We start from the raw sequence: 21,632 nt of genomic DNA, 5'->3' as shown, positions 1-21,632 counted from the left end.
AAGATTTTATTTATTTATTTGAGAGAGAGAGAAAGAGAGAGGGAGGAGTGGGGGCAGGGGCAGAGGGAGAAGCAGACTCCCTGCTGAGCAGGGAGCCTGATAGATGTGGGGCTGGATCCTGGGACTCCGGGATCATGACCTGAGCTGAAGGCAGACGCCTAACCAACTGAGCCACCAGGCACCCCTATTGCTGTTATTTTTGATAGAAAACCTAGTTTATTTTTTAACTGTTGTAAAATACACAAAACATAAAGTTTATCATCCTAACCATTTTGCAAGGTACAGTTTGGTATTATTAAGCATATGCACACTCTCTACCCATTAAACAACAACTTCTCCTCCTAGCCCCTAGCAAGCAGAATTCTACTTTGTGTTTCTATAAATTTGGACTACTCTAGACACCGCCTGTAACTGGAATCCTACAATCCTTGTCCTTTTGTATCTGATTTATTTCATTTAGCATAATGTTTTGAAAGTTCATGTCATAGCATGTGTCAGAATTTCTTTTTAAAGGCTGAATAATATTCTATTGTGTGTATATGCCATGTTTTGTGTATCCATTCAACCATTGGAGGCTACTCAGGTTGCTTCTAGCTTTCGGCTATTTTTTTAGTTTCCCAGACCCAACCCCTCCCCTGCACAACACCAAGCAATTCTTGGACACCAGTGGGCTGAATGACCAAAGATATATTTCTTATAAATTGTTATTATATTGCACTATTGTGAATAATGCTGTTATGAGCATGGGTGTACCAAATATCTCTTTGAGACCCTCCTTTCAATTTTGGGGGGCATATACCCAGAAGTGGAATTGTTGTATCATACGGTAATTCTATTTTTAATTTTTTGGGAACTGCCATACTGTTTCTTATAGCAGCTGCACCATTTTATGTTTCCATGAGCAGTGCGCTGGGCTCCAATTTCTCACACTCTTGCCAACATTTTTTGTTGTTTGTTTTGATAGTAATCATCCTGATGGGCATGAAGTGGTATCTCACTGTGGCTTTGTTTTACATTTCTCTAATGGTTAGTGATGTTGAACATCTTCATATGCTTAGTGGCCATCCTACCTCTCTTTTATAAAGACCCTTGTGATTACATTGGTTCATTTTGATGGTCCAGAATTGTCTCCCCCTTTAAGGATCCTTAAATTAACCCCACCTGCAAATTTCCTTTTGTCATGTAACATAACACATTCATAGGAGATTAAGACATAAACATCTTGAGGGATGACAGGGGTGAGGGGGGAAAGGTCATTATTCTGCCTACCACAGGTAACTACTATACCGCCAAAGCCAAGAGAACAAAAAGTTTGAAAAATGATGTTTGGTTGATGATTTCAAACACTGCACAGAATCTGTGCAGTGCAAAAAGATTTAGCTGCATTTTATGATCAGTGACTTTTGAGACAGCTTTTGGTAAAGTAGCAGGGCTGCAACTCAGGAGACATTATTAATATTTTTATGTAAACTACTGATTTGTGATTGCACTTACATATATTTCTCCCTAAAGGAGCTAGTCTGTTTAAATTACTCAGAGTTCTCATAAGTTCAGGTTAAAGTAAAAACATGCAGTCCCCCACCACCAAAAAAAAAAAAAAAAAAAATCAAACCCCAAAACCCCAACATGCAGTCCCAGGCTAGTATGGCAATATACAGCAAAGGGAAAGATAGACCAGTTATTATAAGAGGTCACTTGGGTCTAAACTAAGGTGTTGGGTGTGAGGGCGATCACTGGTATGGAAGGTCCAAACAAGGGAGAGATGGTAAGTACTTAGAGCAGTTGAAGGAGTCGGGGGAAACGTGGTTTACCAACAGACACAAGAGGGGAGTGACAACTCTAGGCCTAAAGGAATATGTGTTGTTTGTTAAGACAAGATGTGGATTCTGTTAAGGACTGACTGAGTCTCAAGATCCAGAGTGTTCTCCGGTGTTCTGCCAGGGCTTTGGAAAGGAAGAGAGATTGTCTTTCTTCTAGCGCTGGAAAAAGCGCCAAGAAAATCAGTGATAGAGGAAGAAATATGGAGATTGAGAAACTCTGAGGTAGCTCATCTCCAGCAGTCTTAACCTGACTCTAAATTAGGAGGCATGATTATTTGCAGAGAGTAACACATGTGGGTAGAGGCCCAAGTGTTTTAGGGCTTATTGAGCAAAGAGATTTACAAGGCCTTGGGAAGTGTGAGGAGCCAATGAGAGACTTATAGCTGTGTATGAAGCACTCACTTGAAAGGTGGTCTTACCTCTAAGGGCACAGCTCCAGTGGAAGAGTCCTTCAAAGCAAAAGAAGGAAAATCAGAGCAAAGGGGAAGTCCATGGAAGCACCAACAGAAGAGAATTCTGGAAGTCTGATGCAGCGTTTGTAGTTATCATACTGAATTACCTATTTGGGGTGTATCAGATCATTTCAGTCAGAGAGTATAGTCAACAACTGGAATAATGCACCATGGTGTACTGGGGTTTGTAGATATACTTGTGTTTCTGATTTTATGTATTGGAAGAATGTCGGAGTTGGCACCTATCAAGTGATAAAGGAGCTTTTATCCCAAAATGCAAAGCTCATTTAATGTTGGAGATGGGCTACTGTAATATATCACATAATGAAACAGAATAAGAGAAAAACATGATTACCTTAATAGACGCCAAGAAGGTATTCGATAAAATTGCATAACTATTTTTTATTTTAAAAAAAGGAACCTTACAAACTAGTAATAAAGGAAAATTTTTGACAGATATATTCACACATGTACTCAAAGATACTTAAACATAAATAAAAGGCAAGTGACTGGAAAGAAGTAAGCAAAATTATGATCATTTGAAGACAATAATCTATCTAGAACATTCAGGAAAATAAACTACGAAGTCATTATTTTTCCTACAAAATAAATAACCAAGAAGAGTTGTAATATATAATAGAAGTTCCACTCACAGTTATCCTCTCTGTTAGTTTCCTAGGGCTGATCCAACAAAATCCAATAGACTAGGTGGCTTACACAACAGAAATTTCTCACAGTTCTGGAGGCTGGAAGTCCAAGTTCAAGGTGTCAGCAGGTTTGGTTTCTACCAAGGCCTCACTCCTTGGCTTGCAGGTGGCCTTCTCTCTGTGTCCTCACAGGTCTTTTCTATAGGTATACACACCCCTGGTGTCCCTTTTTATGTAATGATCTCTCTTTTTTAAGAAAGGCAAACTTACATGTGCTGTGCCTCATTTGGATATGTCTGGAGTCTTGGAAGCTTGACAACCCTACATTCTCCTATAAATGGACCTTGAGAGCTTGTTTGGGGATTCTAGCAGAGGAGTGCAGCTACTTACATACCCTCGACCAAAGAACAGTCCTTCCCTCTATCAGGGAAGGTCATCTTCTTCCATCAAGCATGAAGCTTCAGGGAGGGACAGGCACATGGAGCAGTAAGGGAGGAAGGGGACCCCTCCCTAGCCAGCCAGATCAGCAAAATAAACCCTGGTGATCAATGGAGTGACCAATGTCACAGCCAGATTGCCCTCACATCCCTAACCTTCTCCTTTTATAAGGACACCAGTCAGATTGTTTTAGGGCCCACTCTAGTGACCTCATTTTAACTTAATCACCTCTTTAAAGGCCAGATCTCAAAATATAGCCACATTCTGAGATACTGGGAGTTAGGACTTCAACATAAGAATGGGGGTGGGGGTGAACAATTCAGCCCATAATACCTCCAGAAAAGATACAATACTTAAATATAACCCTAAGAAGATCTATGAACAACCTAAAGGAAGGCAGCCATACCATGAAATTGTACAGAAAGACATAAAGAATGGGTAAATGGATACATACCATGTTCTTAGTGGGAATGTCTCAGTATTATAAAGTGCTAATTTATCCCAAATTTAATTAAACTAAAAGGTATAACACAACTGTAACCAAAAGCCCAACAAGACCTTCTTCACATCTCTTATATTTTTTCTTTTCTCTTCCATATTTGTTACATTACCTTCAACTGTATATGCTTTATTTCTAACGGGTGTGCCACCATCAGTTGGATCCATTATCTTCCACCCCAAACTGACCTTCCCAACTGCCCTATACCTGGTAATGGGAGGTCATCACCTATCAGTCACCCAGGAGAAAATCTCTGGCTTATCTGGGAAAATTCTTCTTAGTCCACCTATAAATAATCAATCAGTCCTACGCAGCCATTTTTGTTAAAGTTACACCTGTTCCTTCCATTCCATTCCCATCTGCCCTTCTTACCTCACATTTGGATTTTAACTCTGCACATCACCATCATCTAGATTAATCTTTCTAAAATATGATTTTCATCATTCTCTTCCAAGTTTACAAATAATGGGTTTAAATAACTCTACTGGGCGACCTTGGGCATGTTAATCACTGTGCTTCAGTTTACTCATCTGTAAAATAGGGAAAATAGGTAATAGTATTTACCTTATAGAGTTTTCATGAAAATTAAATGTTACAAATTGTTAATTTGTAGAGCACTTAGAACAGTTAGCACTATCTATGTATTTATTTAATAAATATCTTCCCCATTGTTTTACCTGGTACTTAAAAATGCTCACTTTGAGGAAAACTCATTCCTGTGGGTTTAGACACTGTATGCCCTTTTCAAATGATTATTTTCAGAAACACTTGACAAATAGGTTATCAATGAACACAGGTGTTCCTTACAGTAGTATACTTAATAGAAAAAGATTGAGGGCGCCTGGGTGGCTCAGTTGGTTAAGCGACTGCCTTCAGCTCGGGTCATGATCCTGGAGTCCCTGGATCGAGTCCCGCATCGGGCTCCCTGCTTGGCAGGGAGTCTGCTTCTCCCTCTCCCGCTCCCCCCTCTTGTGCTCTCTCTCTCTCAAATAAATAAATAAAAAAAATCTTAAAAAAAAAAAGAAAAAGATTGAAGTATGTCTGTAGAAAAAAAATGTATAATAAAAGATGGTGAAGTCATACTATGGAAAACTGTGGAGACAAAGATATATTTGTAAATAAAAGTTGCATTTGCTATGGAGGGATGGCCGTAATACATTGAGTGAAAAAAGTAAGTTGAAGAATAAGAGGTATAATATGCTTTCATACACATTTGTTTCCGGAAGAATGGGATGCACAGGAAGCTGTAAGCAGAGGACAGAGGTTTCTGTTATGAAATGAGGCTGTATGACCTTCCTACAATGAACATGTTTTACTTTTATAATTAAAGCTAAGTAAAAACAAAAGAATAATGAAAGGAAAACTAAAAACTGGTTAAAACTTCCTTTTCTTTAGTCCTTAGCCTTTGATGATCAGATTTTTATCTGAACTGCATGAAAATACTGGTGATTTTGAGGTTGATGAGAAGTCAAACTAGGATTTGTTAGGATTTGCTTCAAAACCTCTATCCCACTAAAGATGGCTTTAAACACCTTGCAGATGAACCTCAAATGTTAGTCTTCACTTTTTTTGCCAGAGAACGAGGCATCATCAAATACTTATGCTTCATCCTGATCTTTCATCCAAAGATCATTAATGTAATTACCTGGGAAACTCAAATAAGATGAGATGCAAAACCTTCTATCTTAGGCGTTGATGAGGGTTAGGGGGAACAGCTACCCTCTTCAACAAATCTCAGACTTTCAGAGGTAGAATATCTCCATGTAGAATTTTCTCATCTTCTTGATAATCACTTCCACTACCAAGAGAAAACTCAAGAGAGTTGTAAATTCAGTCGGGCACACTTGAAAAATGCCTTTTTCCATAGACATTCTTCAGGATTTCCTATACGCCGAGATTCAAAGGGTTTGGGGTTTGTAAATAAAAGGTGGCCCTCTATAAGGCATGACAAAAGTAAGCAATCTCAAAGAAACTAATGACACGGTAAGGTTTTAACTATCTAGGCACCTGCTTTGCCTAGAAAAACAGCCTGTTGTTTTCATTTGTCATCACTGGGCCTCAAAAAGCTAGGCCTTAGCCACCACCTGGTGAGGCTGATGACGCGCCATGTCTTACAACTGCCGCAGTTAGAAAGGCTGAGCCTTCTCCTTTAAGAAGCTGACTCACGTGGATGCTGTGTTGTGTGCTCTCAGCTGGGAAGGAGGTGGATCCTAAGTCTCTCCACATTGGCCGCCTCCGGAGAAGGGGCAGAGTTAGCCTCTTTGATTGGCTGTACGAGTACGAGGAGTAGAGTCAGGGGCGGGGCGAGCTGCGGGAGCTCGCCCTGTGTCTGCGGCTTCTGGGAGGGGTGGGCAGCGACGCGGAGGGGAGAGGGAGTGGGGGAGGGTGAACCAGGGAAGGGGCGGGGCCCAGCGGAAGGGGCAGGGTGCCGGGGATGGGGGCGGGGCCTAGAAATGAAGGGGGTTCTGGGCCAACCGGGAGAGCAGACTGTTCGAAGGGCGGAGCTATGCTGAGTGATTGACGCCGAGGCCCAACCAGGGAGAGGCGGGGCCAAGGCCAGGGCCTGACTAAACCTGGAGACTCGGTGGCCGAGGGGCTTCATCCCAGCTGAGGAGCGAAGAGCCGCTGGCGGCCGCGGATCTCACAGCCGCTTGGGGTGAGTGCGGTGGGTGGGGGGCTGGGCTCGGAGCCCGACGGGGGCTGAGGAGCCCTCCGGGCCGACGGCTTCGAAGCACTCCGGGATCGGCCCGGGGCGGGGGGACTCAGGCAGGAAGTGCCTCTTCCTTGTCGGGCTCCCCCCGGGGTCCCAGCGCGGCCGCCCTCGACCCCTCTGGGCGGGCCCCATTGCCGGGGCTGCGCGCTGGGCTGTTTCCTCTTTGTGAGGCCCAGGCGCGGCGGCCGCCGTCGGCCCGCCCCCGCCGCGCAGCCGGGACAACCGGCGCGACCGCAACAGCCGCGACCCCTCAGCTCGGCGCCCGCGCCCTCCCGCCGGCCAGTTCCCCGGCGCCGCCTAGGAGGCCCTTCCGCGGGCAGTTTGGCCGGCGGTCCCCCCCCACCCCCACCCCCCGCCTGCCCCGCCCCCACGGGCCGCGTCCCCGCCGCAGTGTCGGGGGCGCGCCGGGATTCCGCGCCACCGCAGATGTCCGGAGGCCTGCTCCTCGGCAGCCTCGCCGCGCCCCCGGCCCCCGAGTGAAGTCCGAACTCGGTTCCGAGCTGCGGAGCCGTGATTACGCCGCGGCGCGGCCCCTCTTGAAAAAGAGCCACCGTCCCGGCCCCCTGGCACTAGCTCCGGGCGGGGGGCCGTGTTGGCTTTGTGTCTGCCCCGCCTGGTGAATGTCGGCCACCCTGCCCTGTAGCTCGCAGGCTGGCCCCAGAAGCGAGCGTGGGGCCCCGCTGGCCCGGCGGAGGGCCGGGTGCGACTGTTGGACGGCTGTCGGGCGTCCCCGCGCCACGGCGGCCAGGCCGGGACCCCGCGCCGCCGCCCGCTCAGCTGTTTCCGGCCAGTGTTTGTGGTGCGGGAGGAGGCCGCGCCGCGCTCGGCCCCGCCCCTCCCGATTGGCCCGTGGCGTCACGTGCCCGCAATCAGCTGGGGCCAGCTGGGGCCGCGGCGGCTGGCGGGGTCTGGGCGGCTGCGGGTCGCGCCCGGCCTCGCCCCGCGGGTGGGAGGGTGGGCGTGCTCTCGCAGCCCCTTTATTCTGCCCTCCTTCGAGGTAGCTAGGTAGGACAATGAGTATTGTGAACAGCGGGCGTTGGAAAACGGAACTGCTACCGAAAGATCTGTTTAATCGTGACACCTATTAATCTCCCCCCCCCCCCTTCAGGGGAGAGAGTCTGGGAAGGTGTACAGCTCATTTATTTTTAAACTTTTTCTGTTTACAGAGCCCTGTCGGTAATCTGAGGATTTTTATTCCAGGTCTCCTTGACAGATGGAAAACCTGAAGTAGCCTCAGGCTAGCTAACCTTGTGTTTTGGAAAACTAGACTTGCTGGTGAAGTCACACTGGGGGTAATAGGATATTAGCTCACTTTGCGTGGCCATGTATACAGTGTTGCAGCAGCGTTCCAACACAGACGAACCAAAATACACGAAGTGTTCCCAGGGTAAATATTTCTGCCAGATGTGAAGTATCTTGGTGGATTCCTCTCCTAAGACTTGATTGCATATTTGTACTGTGTTAGATAAGAAGGAAGTTACCAAGAACTTTTCTCTAGAAGCCTGTAGCTTAGTAAAAAGTCATAGACAAATGAAATTGAGTAATAACAGGACAAACGTACGTGTTACTAAAGTATGAAATGAGTGTCATGGGAGTTTCAAAATAGGGCAGTGGGTAAGAGTGAAGTGGGAAGCATTCTTAAATGGATTGGTATTGCTTAGACCTAGAAAATGGGAGAGTCTTTGGGTGGCTTTTGGGCAGAAAGGCCTGGAAGGAAAAACAGGCCTGGAGCATTTACAAATAGTGAGAAGGTGGAGCTTGTGGAATTTGGCACACAATGTATTTTTCCATTTATCCCATTATCTTTCTGTGAACGTAGTGGAACACCAGGTAGAATGTACCTCCTTGGGAAGGACATATCTAACTTTATCATATCCTCACCCATCTCAGTGCCCACTATAGGCCTACTGGTTGACTTTCTTTTTAAGTATCTCTAGCAACCATCTTATCTGTAGGGGAGGGAGATAATAAAATGTGCTCAAGTAAATTATTTAATTCTATACAGGGGAACTATGGAAATTGAATTTTTAGAAAACAACTTTTCCAAAATGGTTAGTAACATACATGTGGTTTCTAAAAATAATATATGGTTGGATCATCAAGGACCTTTCCCCACTTATTTGCCTTTTGCTCTACTGAAGTGGTAGAAGAGAGAAAAAGGTTTAGAAACAAAAGGGAAGGGAAATAAAGCCAAAATTAAGTCTAAAAAGAAGATATTAAATTAGACACTACCCTCCAACATAGTCCTAAATATGTTCATGAGATGTGAAAGCTAGTTCTAAATATATTCATGAGATGTGAAGATAGTCCTAAATACATTTGTGCCCAAAATACCATTTTAGGTTTTATAGAGCCTAAATGGCTATATAAATCATTATCTGTTTCTCTGGTAATCCTGTCCTAATATCTGGGTAATGTAGGAACTGAACCTTAGCTATGACATGAATTTGTTACTTGACACCTTAATCAGGAAACCAGACAGTTAATTTATACTCTAGTCCACCCAATAAGGCTTTTTTGACTCATAGTATTGCATCACAACAAATGAGAGATCTCGAATTTGTCCTGCCAATGGGGTGTTTTGGGGAGATTACCAACTCAGTTTAGCTGCCTCACTGAGTTACATAACTACTCTTATTTTCTAGTGATGACTAAACAATAAGTATTAATAGAAATATAGTAAACCTGGAAAACATTCAACAACAAAGGCATTATTTGAAGGACAAAAACAAAAGTACAGGTTACTGCCCATTGAAGACCTGATTCCATAACCAGAACATCATTTGACACAGCAAAGGAAACTGGTCGGGTATTTCAAGAGAACAAGAGGAAAACAGAGCTTTCGCTTGTCACTGAAACCTTGGCTTGGTAAATATTTTGTACAAAAATTGGTAAATTGGTTTTATGGATTGAACTCAATTTATTTTCTCCCTTTTAAGTTTTAAATAGAATTTAGTCACAAGTCAGTATGAAAATAGTTGATGAGAGAACAATAGCATTAAATGTTAATTATAGTAATCGACCCAAAACTATTAAAAGTCTTTAGGTTTTGTTCCTTCTTTTGTCTTGGAGAGGGGAGAGACTGAAAAACAGATAAACATGCTTCAGTGTGTTTTCATTTTATCAGAACCATCGCAAAACACAATTTCCTCTGGAAGAGCAGATTTCTTGAACCCTTTCTGCACTAGGCCTCCGCACATTCAGTTCCCTGCTGGAGAGAGTCTTTGTAGGTTGCATTTGTCAACCACCTCCTGGCATTGGAAAAACCCCACTCACTTGTCCAGCAATAGGTAGAGTCCCAGTATTGTCTGTTCTGTGGTCCATGGAAATGCCCTGAGGAAATAATTGCTTTACAGAGGAAAAGTCTGTGAACAGGGTGTTTTTCTCATCAGTGGGTCCTTACAGATGCAAATCAATACCTACTATTCTCCCTGGTATTTTTAGGGCTGGGCAGTGTGATGCTTTCTTTGGCCAAATCTACCTGCCAGGGTTGGATCCCAACTGGATTATTAATTACAAGGAGGGTTGGAACTGTGACAATGAGAATTTGAGATGCTTCAGAAGGTTTCTAACTTTCCTGTTGCTTGTAATTTCTGTCACCTCTTCGCTTAGCTTTGCAGTAATTAACATGAGGTGAAGCCAGTTAATTGTTATTTGTCTCATATTCTGTGTTTTGCTTTCTTCCTTCTTTTTTTTTTTTTTTAAGAGATTTTATTTATTTGAGAGAGAGACAGAGCATGAGCATGGAGGAGAGCGGGGAGCAGGGAGCCTGATGGAGGACTTGATCCTAGGACCCTGGGATCATAACCTGAGCCGAAGGCTGACCGACAGAGCCACCCAGGCGTCCGCCTTCTTCCTCTTTAATAGGATGGGGAAGTTGGGGTGGGGAATGTGGATGAAGGAAATCTAATTTTACTGCATTACCTTTGTTTAACATTTATGGTATGCCGGGCACTATTCTCATAATGTATAATCTGCATTGAATTCTCACAACTCAGAGATGGATACTGGTATCTTCATTTTACAGATGAAGAAGCAGAGGATACCTTATCCAAAGTTTACACAGCTTTTAAGGGGCAGAGCTGAGATTTGAACCCAGGCTGTCTGATTTCAGAAATCAAATATCTGGGCCACATTGTTTAAATCCTGGGGATGCGGAGAGAAGGAAGCAGCAGCTAGGTGGTATAATTTATTTTTGCAATCTTTTTAGAGCTGATCTGATTATAGAAAGTTAAAGATTTTAGCTAGGAATACCTGAAGAAAAGGGGAGCAGGATTAAATTGATCCTGTCTTAATACTCCTGTTGATCCTTAAATCTGAGTGCCAACTAAGTTTACTTTTTTACTGAGAAAGACTGCTTTCTAAATGAAAAGCCCTTTTTGCCATCTGAAAGCGTTTTTAACAGGGGTCAGCATACTTTGTCAGGGGCCAGATAGTGAATATTGTGAATTTTACAAGCCATAAGGTTTCAGCCACAACTATTCAAGACTCTGCTATGGCAGTGAGAGAGCTTTCCAGTATAAACAAATGGATGTGGCTGTGTCCCAATAAAACTTTATTTAGGGACGCAAATTTGAATTTCATGTAGTTCTCATGTGTCACAAAATAATCTTTTGATGTCTTTTTCCTACCATTTAAAAGCATAAAAACCATTCTTAGCTTGTGGGCCATTCAGAAACTGGTGGTGAACTTGAATTTTACCCACAGGCCTTAGTTTGCTGACCTCTGCTTTTAAGGAAAGTATATAGCAATGAGCCAAAGAACAAGATACCGTATTTGTCATTGATTTTGTGTGTGTGTGTGTGTATGCATATATATATATTAGCTGTGAACAAGTAGAATTTGAAATGAAAAACAATAACATTTAGCATCCAAAAAAATGAAATACCTGGGTATAAATCTAACAAAATGTTACAAGATCTATATGAGGAAAAATAAATGAAATCAAGAGGGGCGCCTGGGTGGCTCAGTCGGTTGAGCGTCTGCCTTCAGCTCAGGTCATGATCCCGGGGTCCTGAGATCAAGCCCCGCATCGGGCTCCCTGCTTGGTGGGAAGCCTGCTTCTCCCTCTCCCACTCCCCCTGCTTGTGTTCTCTCTCTCACTGTGTCTCTCTCTCTGTCAAATAAATAAATAAAATCTTAAAAAAAAAAAATGAAATCAAGAATGAAATAAATGGAGAGACAACATGTTCATAGATAGGAAGACTCAGTGTTGTCACACTATTAGTTATTCCCAATTTTGGATTCAGTGCAATACCAATCAAAATCCCAACAAGTTACTTTGTGAATATCAACAAACTGATTCTAAAGTTTCTATAGAGAGGCAAAAGAATAGCCAATACGATATTGAAAGAGACTAGAAGACTGACACTACCTGACTTTAAGACTTAATATAAAGTTACAGTAATCAAGACAGTATGGTTTTGACCAAAGAGTAGACAAATAGATCAATGGAACAGAACAGAGAGCCCAGAAAGAGATCCACATAAATATCATGAACTGATACTTGACAGGTGCAAAGGCAATACAGTGGAAATGAAATACAGTTTCATTTTCAATTTCCTCATGTAGATAGTATTTTCAATAAACCAGTGCTAAAATAACGACCTCCACATGCAAAAAAAAAAATTTAGACACAGACCTTACATCTCATTCACAAAAATTAAAATCAGTCACAGACCTACATGTAAAATGCAAAACTATAAAACTCCTAGAAGATAACATAGGAGAAAATCTAGATGGCATTTTGTATAGCAGTGACTTTCTAAATACAACACCAAAGACATAATCCATGAAAGAAATAATTGATAAGCTGGACTTCATTAAAATTAAAAACTTCTGTGCAAAAGACATCAAGAGCGCAAGAAGATAAGCCACAGGCTGGGAGAAAAAATTTGCAAAGATGTCGGATAAAGGTCTTATCCAGTATATACAAAGAACTCTTAAAAACTCAACAAAAAGAAAACTACCTGATTTTAAAAATGGCAAATAGCATATGAAAAGGTGCTCCATATCATATGCCATTAGGGAAATGCAAATTAAAACGAGATACCCCTGCACACACATCGATTGGAATGGCCAAAATCCTGAACACTGACATCATCAAATGCTGAAGAGGATGTGTAGAGTAACAGGAACTTTCATTCCCTACTGGTGGGAAGGTAAAATGGTACAGCCACTTTGGAAGACTTGGCATATGATCCAGCAGTTGTACTCCTTGGTATTTACCCAAAGGAACCAAAAACTTATATGGATACAAAAACCTGCCCTTCATGGATTTCTTAAAGAGAAAAATCTTGGCACGTGTTTTTTTGCTGTGAACCTAAAACTGCTTTAAAAAAAAAAACCCTTAAATCTCAACTAAAAATAGACATTTTTAGAGAGTTGTTTTATTGACTTGGACTCAAAGTAGGAAATTAAATAGTCCATATTGTCTAATTTTTGAAATAGTTGACTTCGGACACAGGTTGGAACTGCATGAGTCTGCTTATGTGTGGATTTTTCGATAAATACGGTACTGTAGATGTATTTTTTCATAGTTTTTGTAATGTTTTCTGTTCTAGCTTTATTGTAAGAATACAGTATATAATGCTTTCAACATACAGAAGGTGTTATTTGACGCTTATGTTTATGTTGTCAGTAAGGCTTCGGGTCAACAATAGCCTATTAAGTTTTTGGGGAGTCAGTGGTTATATGCAGATTTTCCACTGTGCAGGGGGGGCGCGTGGTTGACATCCTTAACCACCACCCCCCACATTGTTCAAGGGTCAACTGTTACACATTCCTGGAGACATTGTATTTTGTGAATTTTTCAAAGCAAAACTTTTTTTCTCTTACAGATCCTGTAAATCCTGTGAATTTTTTAAAAATTCTATAAAAAGGTAGAGGTTCAAAAATGTGATTGCTTCACCAGGGTATCCTATTAAAATAGAAATGGAAAATTCTAGCTAGCTAAATATACTGTTGAAGGGGGAAGGAAATTGAAACAATTACTAAAATGTGATCTTTAGACCATCTATGAATTTCACTTACATTTTCAACCTGGCCCTTCAGTTTCCATTAATTTCAGATAAACTGATAATAGGCTCCTAGTAAACAACCATGTTTGGTACTTATTTCAAGCTTTTAACGATTTTAATAACCTGGAAGTAAGAAAAGCTAGTACCAAAGAGGACTTATTTATAAGATTATCTGGGAAATGGTACTTATTAAAATTAAGATTTTTACTGTTTTTTGCTTGAGATTGTAAAAAGGAAGAAAGCATCTTAAAACTTTAGCTATGATGAGTTTGGCCCTAGTTTTCGTTATAAACTTGAACTTCAGCACTGACAGATACCAAAGCATGTATTTTATTACTTAGAGACACAGTAAGGTGCCCCTAGAGTCAACACAGAGAACATTAGTCATGTGTAAAAGCTCAATTTTAAGGTGTTTTTAAAATATGTGGCTGAAGAGATTTGGAACTCTTCTAAGTCTAAGCAAGAGACTTAGCATATCTGGGAAATATTTTGAATGTAAAAACAAAAATAGAAAGTAGATCACTGGTTACCTGTGACTGCAGAGGGCTTTGTGGGCATTTTGGGGAGGTGATAGAAAGTAGTGGCACAACCTTATAAATCTACTAAAAATCATTCAATTGTATACTTAAACAGTGGCTAAATTTTATGGTGTGTAAATTATTCCTTTAAAAATCTGGGGACTTTTTTGCTAAAAGAATTAGCTATATTCTATTTTGTCAGAAGAAAAGTTTCCAAGGTTGTAGAGGAGTGGTCTGTATGAGCTCTTAGAAAAAGATGTGGGGCACCTGGTTGGCTCCGTCGATTTGGGCTCAGGTGTGATCTCAGGGTGGTGAGATCAAGCCCCAAGTCGTCTCCATGCTAGGTGTGGAGCTTGCTTGGAATTCTCTCTCTCTTCCTCTGCCCCTCTCCTCTCTCTCTCTCCTTCTCCCTCTCTTGAAAAAAAAAAAAAGAGAGAGATGGCTAAAGCACATGCCTTTGACCTTATTTTTGTAGTGCTATCAAATTTAGCACAAATATAGGGGTACCTGTGAATGTGCATTGCATTTAATAATATACACTCCCTGGCCACAAGAGGTTTATCTAGAAGGGATGAGAATTTGAATTAAGACATTGCTGGGGAAGGAGGAAAGACCTCCAAAAGTGATTTGGGACGTTTTGTGAGAGGTTGCCAGGGTTTACTAGTTTAGGAGAGTATGTCTTTCGAACTGGCCACCACCTAAGAAAGGAAATACAGGAGGGATCAGCATGGAGGCAGGAAGGGTACATGATAAATCTGAGGAGAAAGGCCATGAATCTGGCAGCCCTCTGGTCACTAGAGAATGAGGAGAGGGAAAAGAACAACTGGAGCAAGGTTTCATTCAGGCTCCAGCTTGGCCAGTGTCAGGAAGTCACATAGACTTTATTTCTTCCTCTGCAAAAATAGGGTGACGATTAAAAAACTGTCAGGATTAAATGTGGAATGTGACCTAGTGTCCCATACAGTGTAGACACTAAATAATTACTAGGTCTAAGGCAGAGTTCAGTATATCCTCCAGGTCCAAGGAGTCTGATTCAGGCACTACGTCTTAGCTTTTTAATGACCTTTCTCCTTAAATATAAAGTGGCATTCTGATTGATAACAGCCTCTTGAGAATTTGGATAGTGAGAGTCAGTAGGTCGAGTCTCTAGCCCTGCAAAACTAAGGCTTAACACCTAGAACCTAATGACCCTGCAGAGGTTTTTCTACTTCCTAAAGATCAGACCTTTGATAGAAAGGGACGTTTTGCTTGCTTTTGCTAGATTCCATGGCATTCTAGCCTATCTTTTTTGGCAAATAACTAATTTTACAGTTTTATATCCATATATAGTACTCTATAAATGGAAATCACAACTAGGAATAGTGATTCTGCACAGATATTTTTGGTCTTGGTAATGAATCATATAATTGAATCCAGTAAAAATACTTGGGTAAAAGTAAAAAATAGACTGAATTTGAAGCAAGGAAGAAAAAACATGTTAAATCTCTTTACCCCATTTAGGAATGAAGAGATTGCCTGTATCCAGTAGCAAATGGTCACAGCTATATGGTAATTTTGAGTTAAAGATAGAATGATGTAGGCAGAGGGTACAGGGAGAGTTCATTTTGAAGTCTCAGTACATTTTCCACAGCGGCCTTGTGTCTGCCATGGCCAGTTCAAAAACATCTAGTTAATACTGCATTATGGTTGAAAGAAGTTACAATATGAATATTTAAAAGTTTGAAGGAAAATTCGCTTTAAAGTAACGAGTCTCAGAAGCCCAAGCAGGAGGCTAAATCACTGCACTATACTGGTTTTCAGAGAATTATGGAATCTGAGGACTGTCTTAAGAGGTGAGACTGTAAAACCTTGCTGTTGATGACTTTCTGTAGTTGAGCAGCTGTAAGAAACATGACCCAGATCACCTGCTCACAAGTTGTTGTATGCTGTGGTTATGTGAAGAGTCATAAACCCAGATGTCTTACAGGGGAAGTAATTATGTGATGCAAAGTGGTGACTGAGCAGACCCAATGACCTTGGGGGAGTGCAGCTACCAGTCACCTCCAGTCATTGTTGCCACAGGAGAACACATGCCCTGTGGGCCAGATCTCCCTATTTAAAAAACAAAACAAAACATAGGCTCTTTAATGCAATCTTTCATGTTTGATGGTGGCCCAGGTGTTTTTTATTAATAAAAAACTTTGTCGGCCAAATTAAACATGTGCACATGTTTCATAAGGGAAGGGTTATTTGTTTTGTTCACTGTTTTATCCCTATGCCACCAAATGAGTTCAGCCTGCAGGCCTAAAATTTGCAAGCTCTGACCTTTATGTAACAAATACTGTGTTCTTAAGCATCTGAAAAAAGTAGTGCTATCATTTTAAAGGCTGGTGAAACAATAGTAACTCTTCTGTTGTCATTTTGCAGAAATGTAATCAAAAAGCTAAATATTTCTTAAGTCTTGTTTTCACCCAGGGTTTATTCATTGACATGTTTGTTAATGGGCAGTGGTTTTCCTTTCACTAGCCACAAATTTTAATTGTATTTACCATTTGTTTTTCTTATTAAACTTCCATATCAAAATGTTTAATGGAAATCATCATAATCTTTGTGATGACTTTTTTGGTGACATTAGGACTGCCTAATAACTAAAGGAAGTTCACAGATGTAAGAAGGAATGATGGAATTTTTAACTTGTAATGAAATTTCCCCAAATTTAAAATGACAGTGGATTCGTACTACAAACATAGATTGTAGGGTTTGTTTTCATAGTGGCAGCTGCATCAGCTCTGCATGCCATTTTAAAGATAGGTGATAGAAATATTTAAAACACAGGAGCTGAAAACTATACCAGGAATAAATTCTTTATTTAATGAGAGCTGTAGTGTATTCTTGACTATATCTACATCTTTAAAAAATAGTGCTTAAGGGGATTAATTGCTGTGAATTCAAGGAGTTGCACATACTAACTCTAACTTTTGAAATACTGAAGTGTGATTATCCTTGTTTTCAGAATCTGGGTTTCAAAGCTTCTTGTTTCAATGTTTCAGCACTTCTGTGATTTATTGAATCAGTATGGTTTCTTAAATATAAGTTATGTAATAATGGCTTATCTTTCCCTTCTTTTCTGTGCTTGTTTTCCTAGCCTTATACCAGGGTAATGCAAGAATTTTGGCTTTAGGGTGGGTGAACTGCATTCCAGTGATGATTTTCTGTACTTGAAAGCTGTGTGACCTTTGATCAGTTAATAACCGTGGATAATTTATGAAATGGGGGTGATAACCTCACAGAGTTGTTGGGATGATTCTGAAACAAGAGAAGCACCGAGTACAGTGCCCCCACAGACTCCTACCATACTGCTGTTAGTGCCATCCCCCCTCCGGGATTGTAGGGTGCCTGATGGCCGGAGCTGCCCCTCTCTTAACCGGGACTACCCTCTTCCCATTTCTGATTGCCCCTTTTTCTACTCTTGTGATCCCCCACACGTGCCCCACAAGTCTTTCCTCAGATTACATATGCTCAGAATGTACCCTTAACACTTAGGCTAAAGCCTTTTTTCTCACATTTCTGCCTGTGCTTCTCATTATTCGGTTTCTGATACTCCAGTTTCTTCCTGTGTTTGTCATACCAGCCAAAAGAGAAGTGATACTGTTCCAGCCTTGCCTAAACATGTTTGCTTCCTTGGCTCACTGCTTCTAAACAGTTCTTAGCTTGGTATGCCTGTTCGTTTGTTCAGTGCATGAACCTTGGATCCTTTAGCACAGAGTCAACTACTTCCCATACTAAGAACTACAAAGCAGAGATCATTATATATATATAAATGGTTCTCTGTGACCCCCACCAAGTAGATACCAACAATTTTTTTTAATCCTAATGCTTTCTTGTTCTTTTCCATTTGCTCCTAGGTTTTTAGAACTTCAGCTATAAAAATGGGCAGAATTTTCCTCGATCATATCGGTGGTACCCGTCTGTTTTCTTGTGCAAATTGCGATACAATCCTGACCAACCGCTCAGAGCTCATCTCCACTCGGTTCACAGGCGCCACTGGCAGAGCATTTCTTTTTAACAAGGTTGGTGGGAAAACCAGCTTCATTTCCTAAGTGAGTTCAGTGGATATATTTGACAGCAATACCAGAATATCCCTCAGAGCTTGGAGATAGCAGGAAGAGTCCGAATGAGAGCTGTAATCTGTATGCAGGAAAGTGTCCACTAGCTTGTCTTTGGGACCTCAGGAAGGCATTCCTAGAATGTGAAGTTTCACTGTGGAAGTTTGAAGACTGTGTTACAATAAGAAGGGCAATCTCCATTGCTTCATGAAACATTCAGTGTAAGAATTTAGTAGTGACTTCACAGACTATGGAAGAAGGGGCAGAAGTACCCCTATATCCATGTTACTGATTTATCCTAGGGAGAGCTGCGTTAAGCTTTCATAGTTTGACAGTGCAAGTGAATAAAGATCATCTAATCAACTTCCCTTGCTCTAATTTATGCTCACCAGTCATCCTGATTATGTTGTGGCTTACTGCATGCCAACAGGAAGAGTGTTCCCTGATTTACAAATTAATGACTAGTCTGTCTGCTTCTCTGATTTCTGGCTTGCTCTAAAATTGGTTGATGTGAGGGGCGCCTGGGTGGCTCAGTCGATTAAGCGTCTGCCTTCGGCTCGGGTCATGATCCCAGGGTTCTGGGATCGAGCCCTACATGGGGCTCCCCGCTCAGCTGGGAGCCTGCTTCTCCCTCTCCCACTCCCCCTGCTTGTGTTTCTTCTCGGACTGTGTCTCTCTCTGTCAAATAAATAAATAAAATCTTTTAAAAAATGAAATGAAATAAGATTGGTTGATGTGATTCTGCCTCCTGGAGTCTGATGTGTATTAGCAGAGTTGAATTTCCAAATCTTTTAGGCTAAGGGGCAGAACTAGTCCAGGGTACTGCTCTTAAAGGTCAGCTAGACTTCCCAGTGGACACCCCTCTGTTCCATTTAGAAATAAGCTTTTCTCTGAAAGAAATGATAGTGTAGATCTCTTGATCTTTCTTTAGGTACAGAGCAGGAGTTGGTATACTATGGCAGGCCAGCTACCTGTTGCTGTAAATGCAGTTTAATAAAGCACAGCATGCTCATTCATGTATGTATTGCCTATGGCTGCTTTTGTGCTACAATAGCAGAGCTAAATAGTTAAAATAAAAATCATATAGCCCTCAAAGCCAGAAATATTTACTATATGGCCATTTACAGAAAAGTAAAGCATAGAGGATTATTGGATGTTCAGAATCACTGGAAATTCTTCACAGATTATTTGAACCCATTTGAAAACTATATCACAGTGTAGTAGGCCTAGTGTGTCCCAGTTGGTTTGTATATAAAATGTATGTCTAGAAACAAATTTGGCAAACTTTTTTGTAGTTGTGGAATACCTGTTGTATACTAGGTTCTCTTTCATTGGTAGCCTTATTTGAACTCCTCATTGAATGGTGAATGATAACAGTTGGATCCAAACCAACGTTTTATGGCTCCAGGTGGAGGACTCTTCACTGCAACAGAAATGTGACTACAGGATATATAAGTAGTGCAGCTTGGACTAGTACATGGTACGGTAATGCAAGACTGCATTAGATGGCCAGTGCAGTGCAGTTTCCAGATATTTGCCTTTCCCAGCAAGTTCTAAAAATAGCTCTTGGGAAGGGTATTGTAGGTTTGACTAAAGTAACAACTGCTGTTTGCTTTTCTGAAGTTGCTCTTATTGCACCAACCAAAATAATGTGTACTTCTTTGGCAGATAACTCACAGGGCTTGGCAATTTTGTGTTCCCATGTTTCTTAGGTAGTTAACCTGCAGTACAGTGAAGTTCAAGACCGGGTCATGCTCACTGGCCGCCACATGGTTCGAGATGTGAGCTGCAAGAACTGCAATAGCAAACTGGGATGGATCTATGAGTTCGCCACTGAAGACAGCCAGCGCTATAAGGAAGGCCGTGTGATCCTGGAACGCGCTCTAGTACGAGAGAGTGAGGGCTTCGAGGAGCACGTACCATCTGATAACTCTTGAAGACAAAGAGATAACTCCATCTTTTCCCAGGTCTCCTTCACTGAAAACAAAAATCTACTTACATACACTGTCACCTTAGCATCAGGGTCGGATTCATGAACTGCGGAACAAGAGGTTGTGAGAATCTAAGATGGAACCTTTCTTTCTTTCTTTCTTTCTTTTTTTTTAATTTTCAATTTTCCATCCAGCAGCAGTGTGTAGAGAGAATATTATGCAGATGCCGTTAATTTTTTTTCCCCTATGTTTACATCTTGAGGCAGAATAATCTATCTGCACCTACATGATGGGCTATGTGAGGAAAAAAAAATCTGGGCTGTTAGAGTGAAAAAGTGTGTTTTATGTAAATTTTGAAAGGAAAATGTGTCAAGAGCATGGTTTTTAAACTTATTTGGGCTTCATTTAAAAAAATGTTTTTTAAACCCCGTTATTTCACTTGATTTGCTAGCTTGAGGGAAGAGACCCGACTTTGTGACCAGCGCTAAAGGTTCAGTGTTAGTGTGGCTTGTGCTGGCCGCTGTGCCATATTCTTGTTGGAGATGAACCGTAGCACCAGAGCCCATCCTTCCTTGTCAGTCTTGACCCAAAGATGTCACCATTCCTAGTTATTTGTCACCACATAATTGGTGTTGATTGGAAACTTTTCCTGAAATGGGGCAGAACTGCTTGGTTGTCTTTTCCATGTAACTTAAGCATAGTAATATAAATAAAGTAATAGTTGGATGTTTTTGGTCCTGTGTTGCTTTTAAAAACACCTTCTAAAAGAAGAGCGGAGTATTTGATAAGTAATTTTCATGGTAGTGTTTCTTTTCCTCTCTCGAGCTAAATTGACTGTGTAGAAGAGATTACTGTGCTTAAATTAAAGCCTACTGTTTAAACCCATAGTACTGCATTTAGAAAAGAGTTGAACAGAATGTCAGTGTGCGTTCATGCAGAAAGCATTTCATCTGCATCTGTTTTAAAAGAAGGGAAAATGAAGGAGCCTATCTAAAAATAATGCTTTGCAAAGCATTTTCAGCCTATCCTCAATTTGGTGTTGATTTTGATAAGTCTGTAGAACCTAATAGTTTCATCAAAGGACTAGATCTGTCATTAGCATTATTTTCTCAGATCTTCCCTCCGAAGTTCAGCTATTGAAATTAAAACTGTACTTGGTCCCTTCAGGGATCAAATTTGACTCAGGGTGTTATTTTAGCCCCAAACGTACAACATTATGAAGTATTAAAATATAAATGTTTCTTTATCCAAACTATTTCTAGGTATTCTAGTATTTGTTTCTGGTGGAATAAATGACATTAAAATTGGCTAATTATTTAAATGTATGAATGGATGTTTGAGTGCTCAATCTCTAGGTCTTTGTCTATAAAGGATGTTTGCCTCAACTAGCAAAATCTTTCATTGATATTAGAAGTGACTCTTGAGTACAGTTAAGATTAAGTTTCTCTTCTTTGCTTCCCGGCTCTTGGTTAGAGGCATAGGTGTCTGATTAAGTAGGTGTATAATACTG

The 21,632-nt window shown here is 41.2% G+C and overlaps 1 protein-coding gene and 1 long non-coding RNA gene across 3 annotated transcripts in view; one reads left to right on the top strand and one right to left on the bottom strand.

Annotated features, from left to right (window-relative positions):
- LOC145715962 (uncharacterized) overlaps positions 1–21,632 on the bottom strand; it is a 223,205-nt gene that overhangs the window by 40,690 nt on the left and 160,883 nt on the right. The gene's annotated exons all lie outside the window — the stretch shown is intronic.
- YPEL5 (yippee like 5) lies at positions 6,366–21,447 on the top strand. Of its 2 annotated transcripts, XM_081796980.1 has the most exons (4): positions 6,383–6,512; positions 7,770–7,956; positions 17,991–18,155; positions 19,904–21,447. In XM_081796980.1, the coding sequence occupies exons 3-4, from the start codon at positions 18,015–18,017 to the stop codon at positions 20,126–20,128; spliced, it is 366 nt and encodes a 121-aa protein (XP_081653106.1). In that variant the 5' UTR covers positions 6,383–6,512; positions 7,770–7,956; positions 17,991–18,014; the 3' UTR covers positions 20,129–21,447. The 2 variants fall into 2 exon arrangements, with proteins under 2 accessions (XP_081653105.1, XP_081653106.1); XM_081796979.1 differs by lacking the exon at positions 7,770–7,956 and having other exon boundaries at positions 6,366–6,512.

Source organism: Leptonychotes weddellii, chromosome 10 (genome assembly GCF_054177405.1).
Source record: "Leptonychotes weddellii isolate Sample4059 chromosome 10, ASM5417740v2, whole genome shotgun sequence".
NCBI lineage: Eukaryota > Metazoa > Chordata > Mammalia > Carnivora > Phocidae > Leptonychotes > Leptonychotes weddellii.
Note: the sequence above shows the minus strand (reverse complement) of the source record. Positions and strands in the feature narration are given on the sequence as shown.

Coding starts and splice junctions, on each gene's coding strand:
- YPEL5 (XM_081796979.1), top strand. CDS start 18,015: ATGGGCAGAATTTTCCTCGATCATATCGGTGGTACCCGTCTGTTTTCT. Junction 18,156..19,903: donor GAGCATTTCTTTTTAACAAG/GTTGGTGGGAAA, acceptor CATGTTTCTTAG/GTAGTTAACCTGCAGTACAG.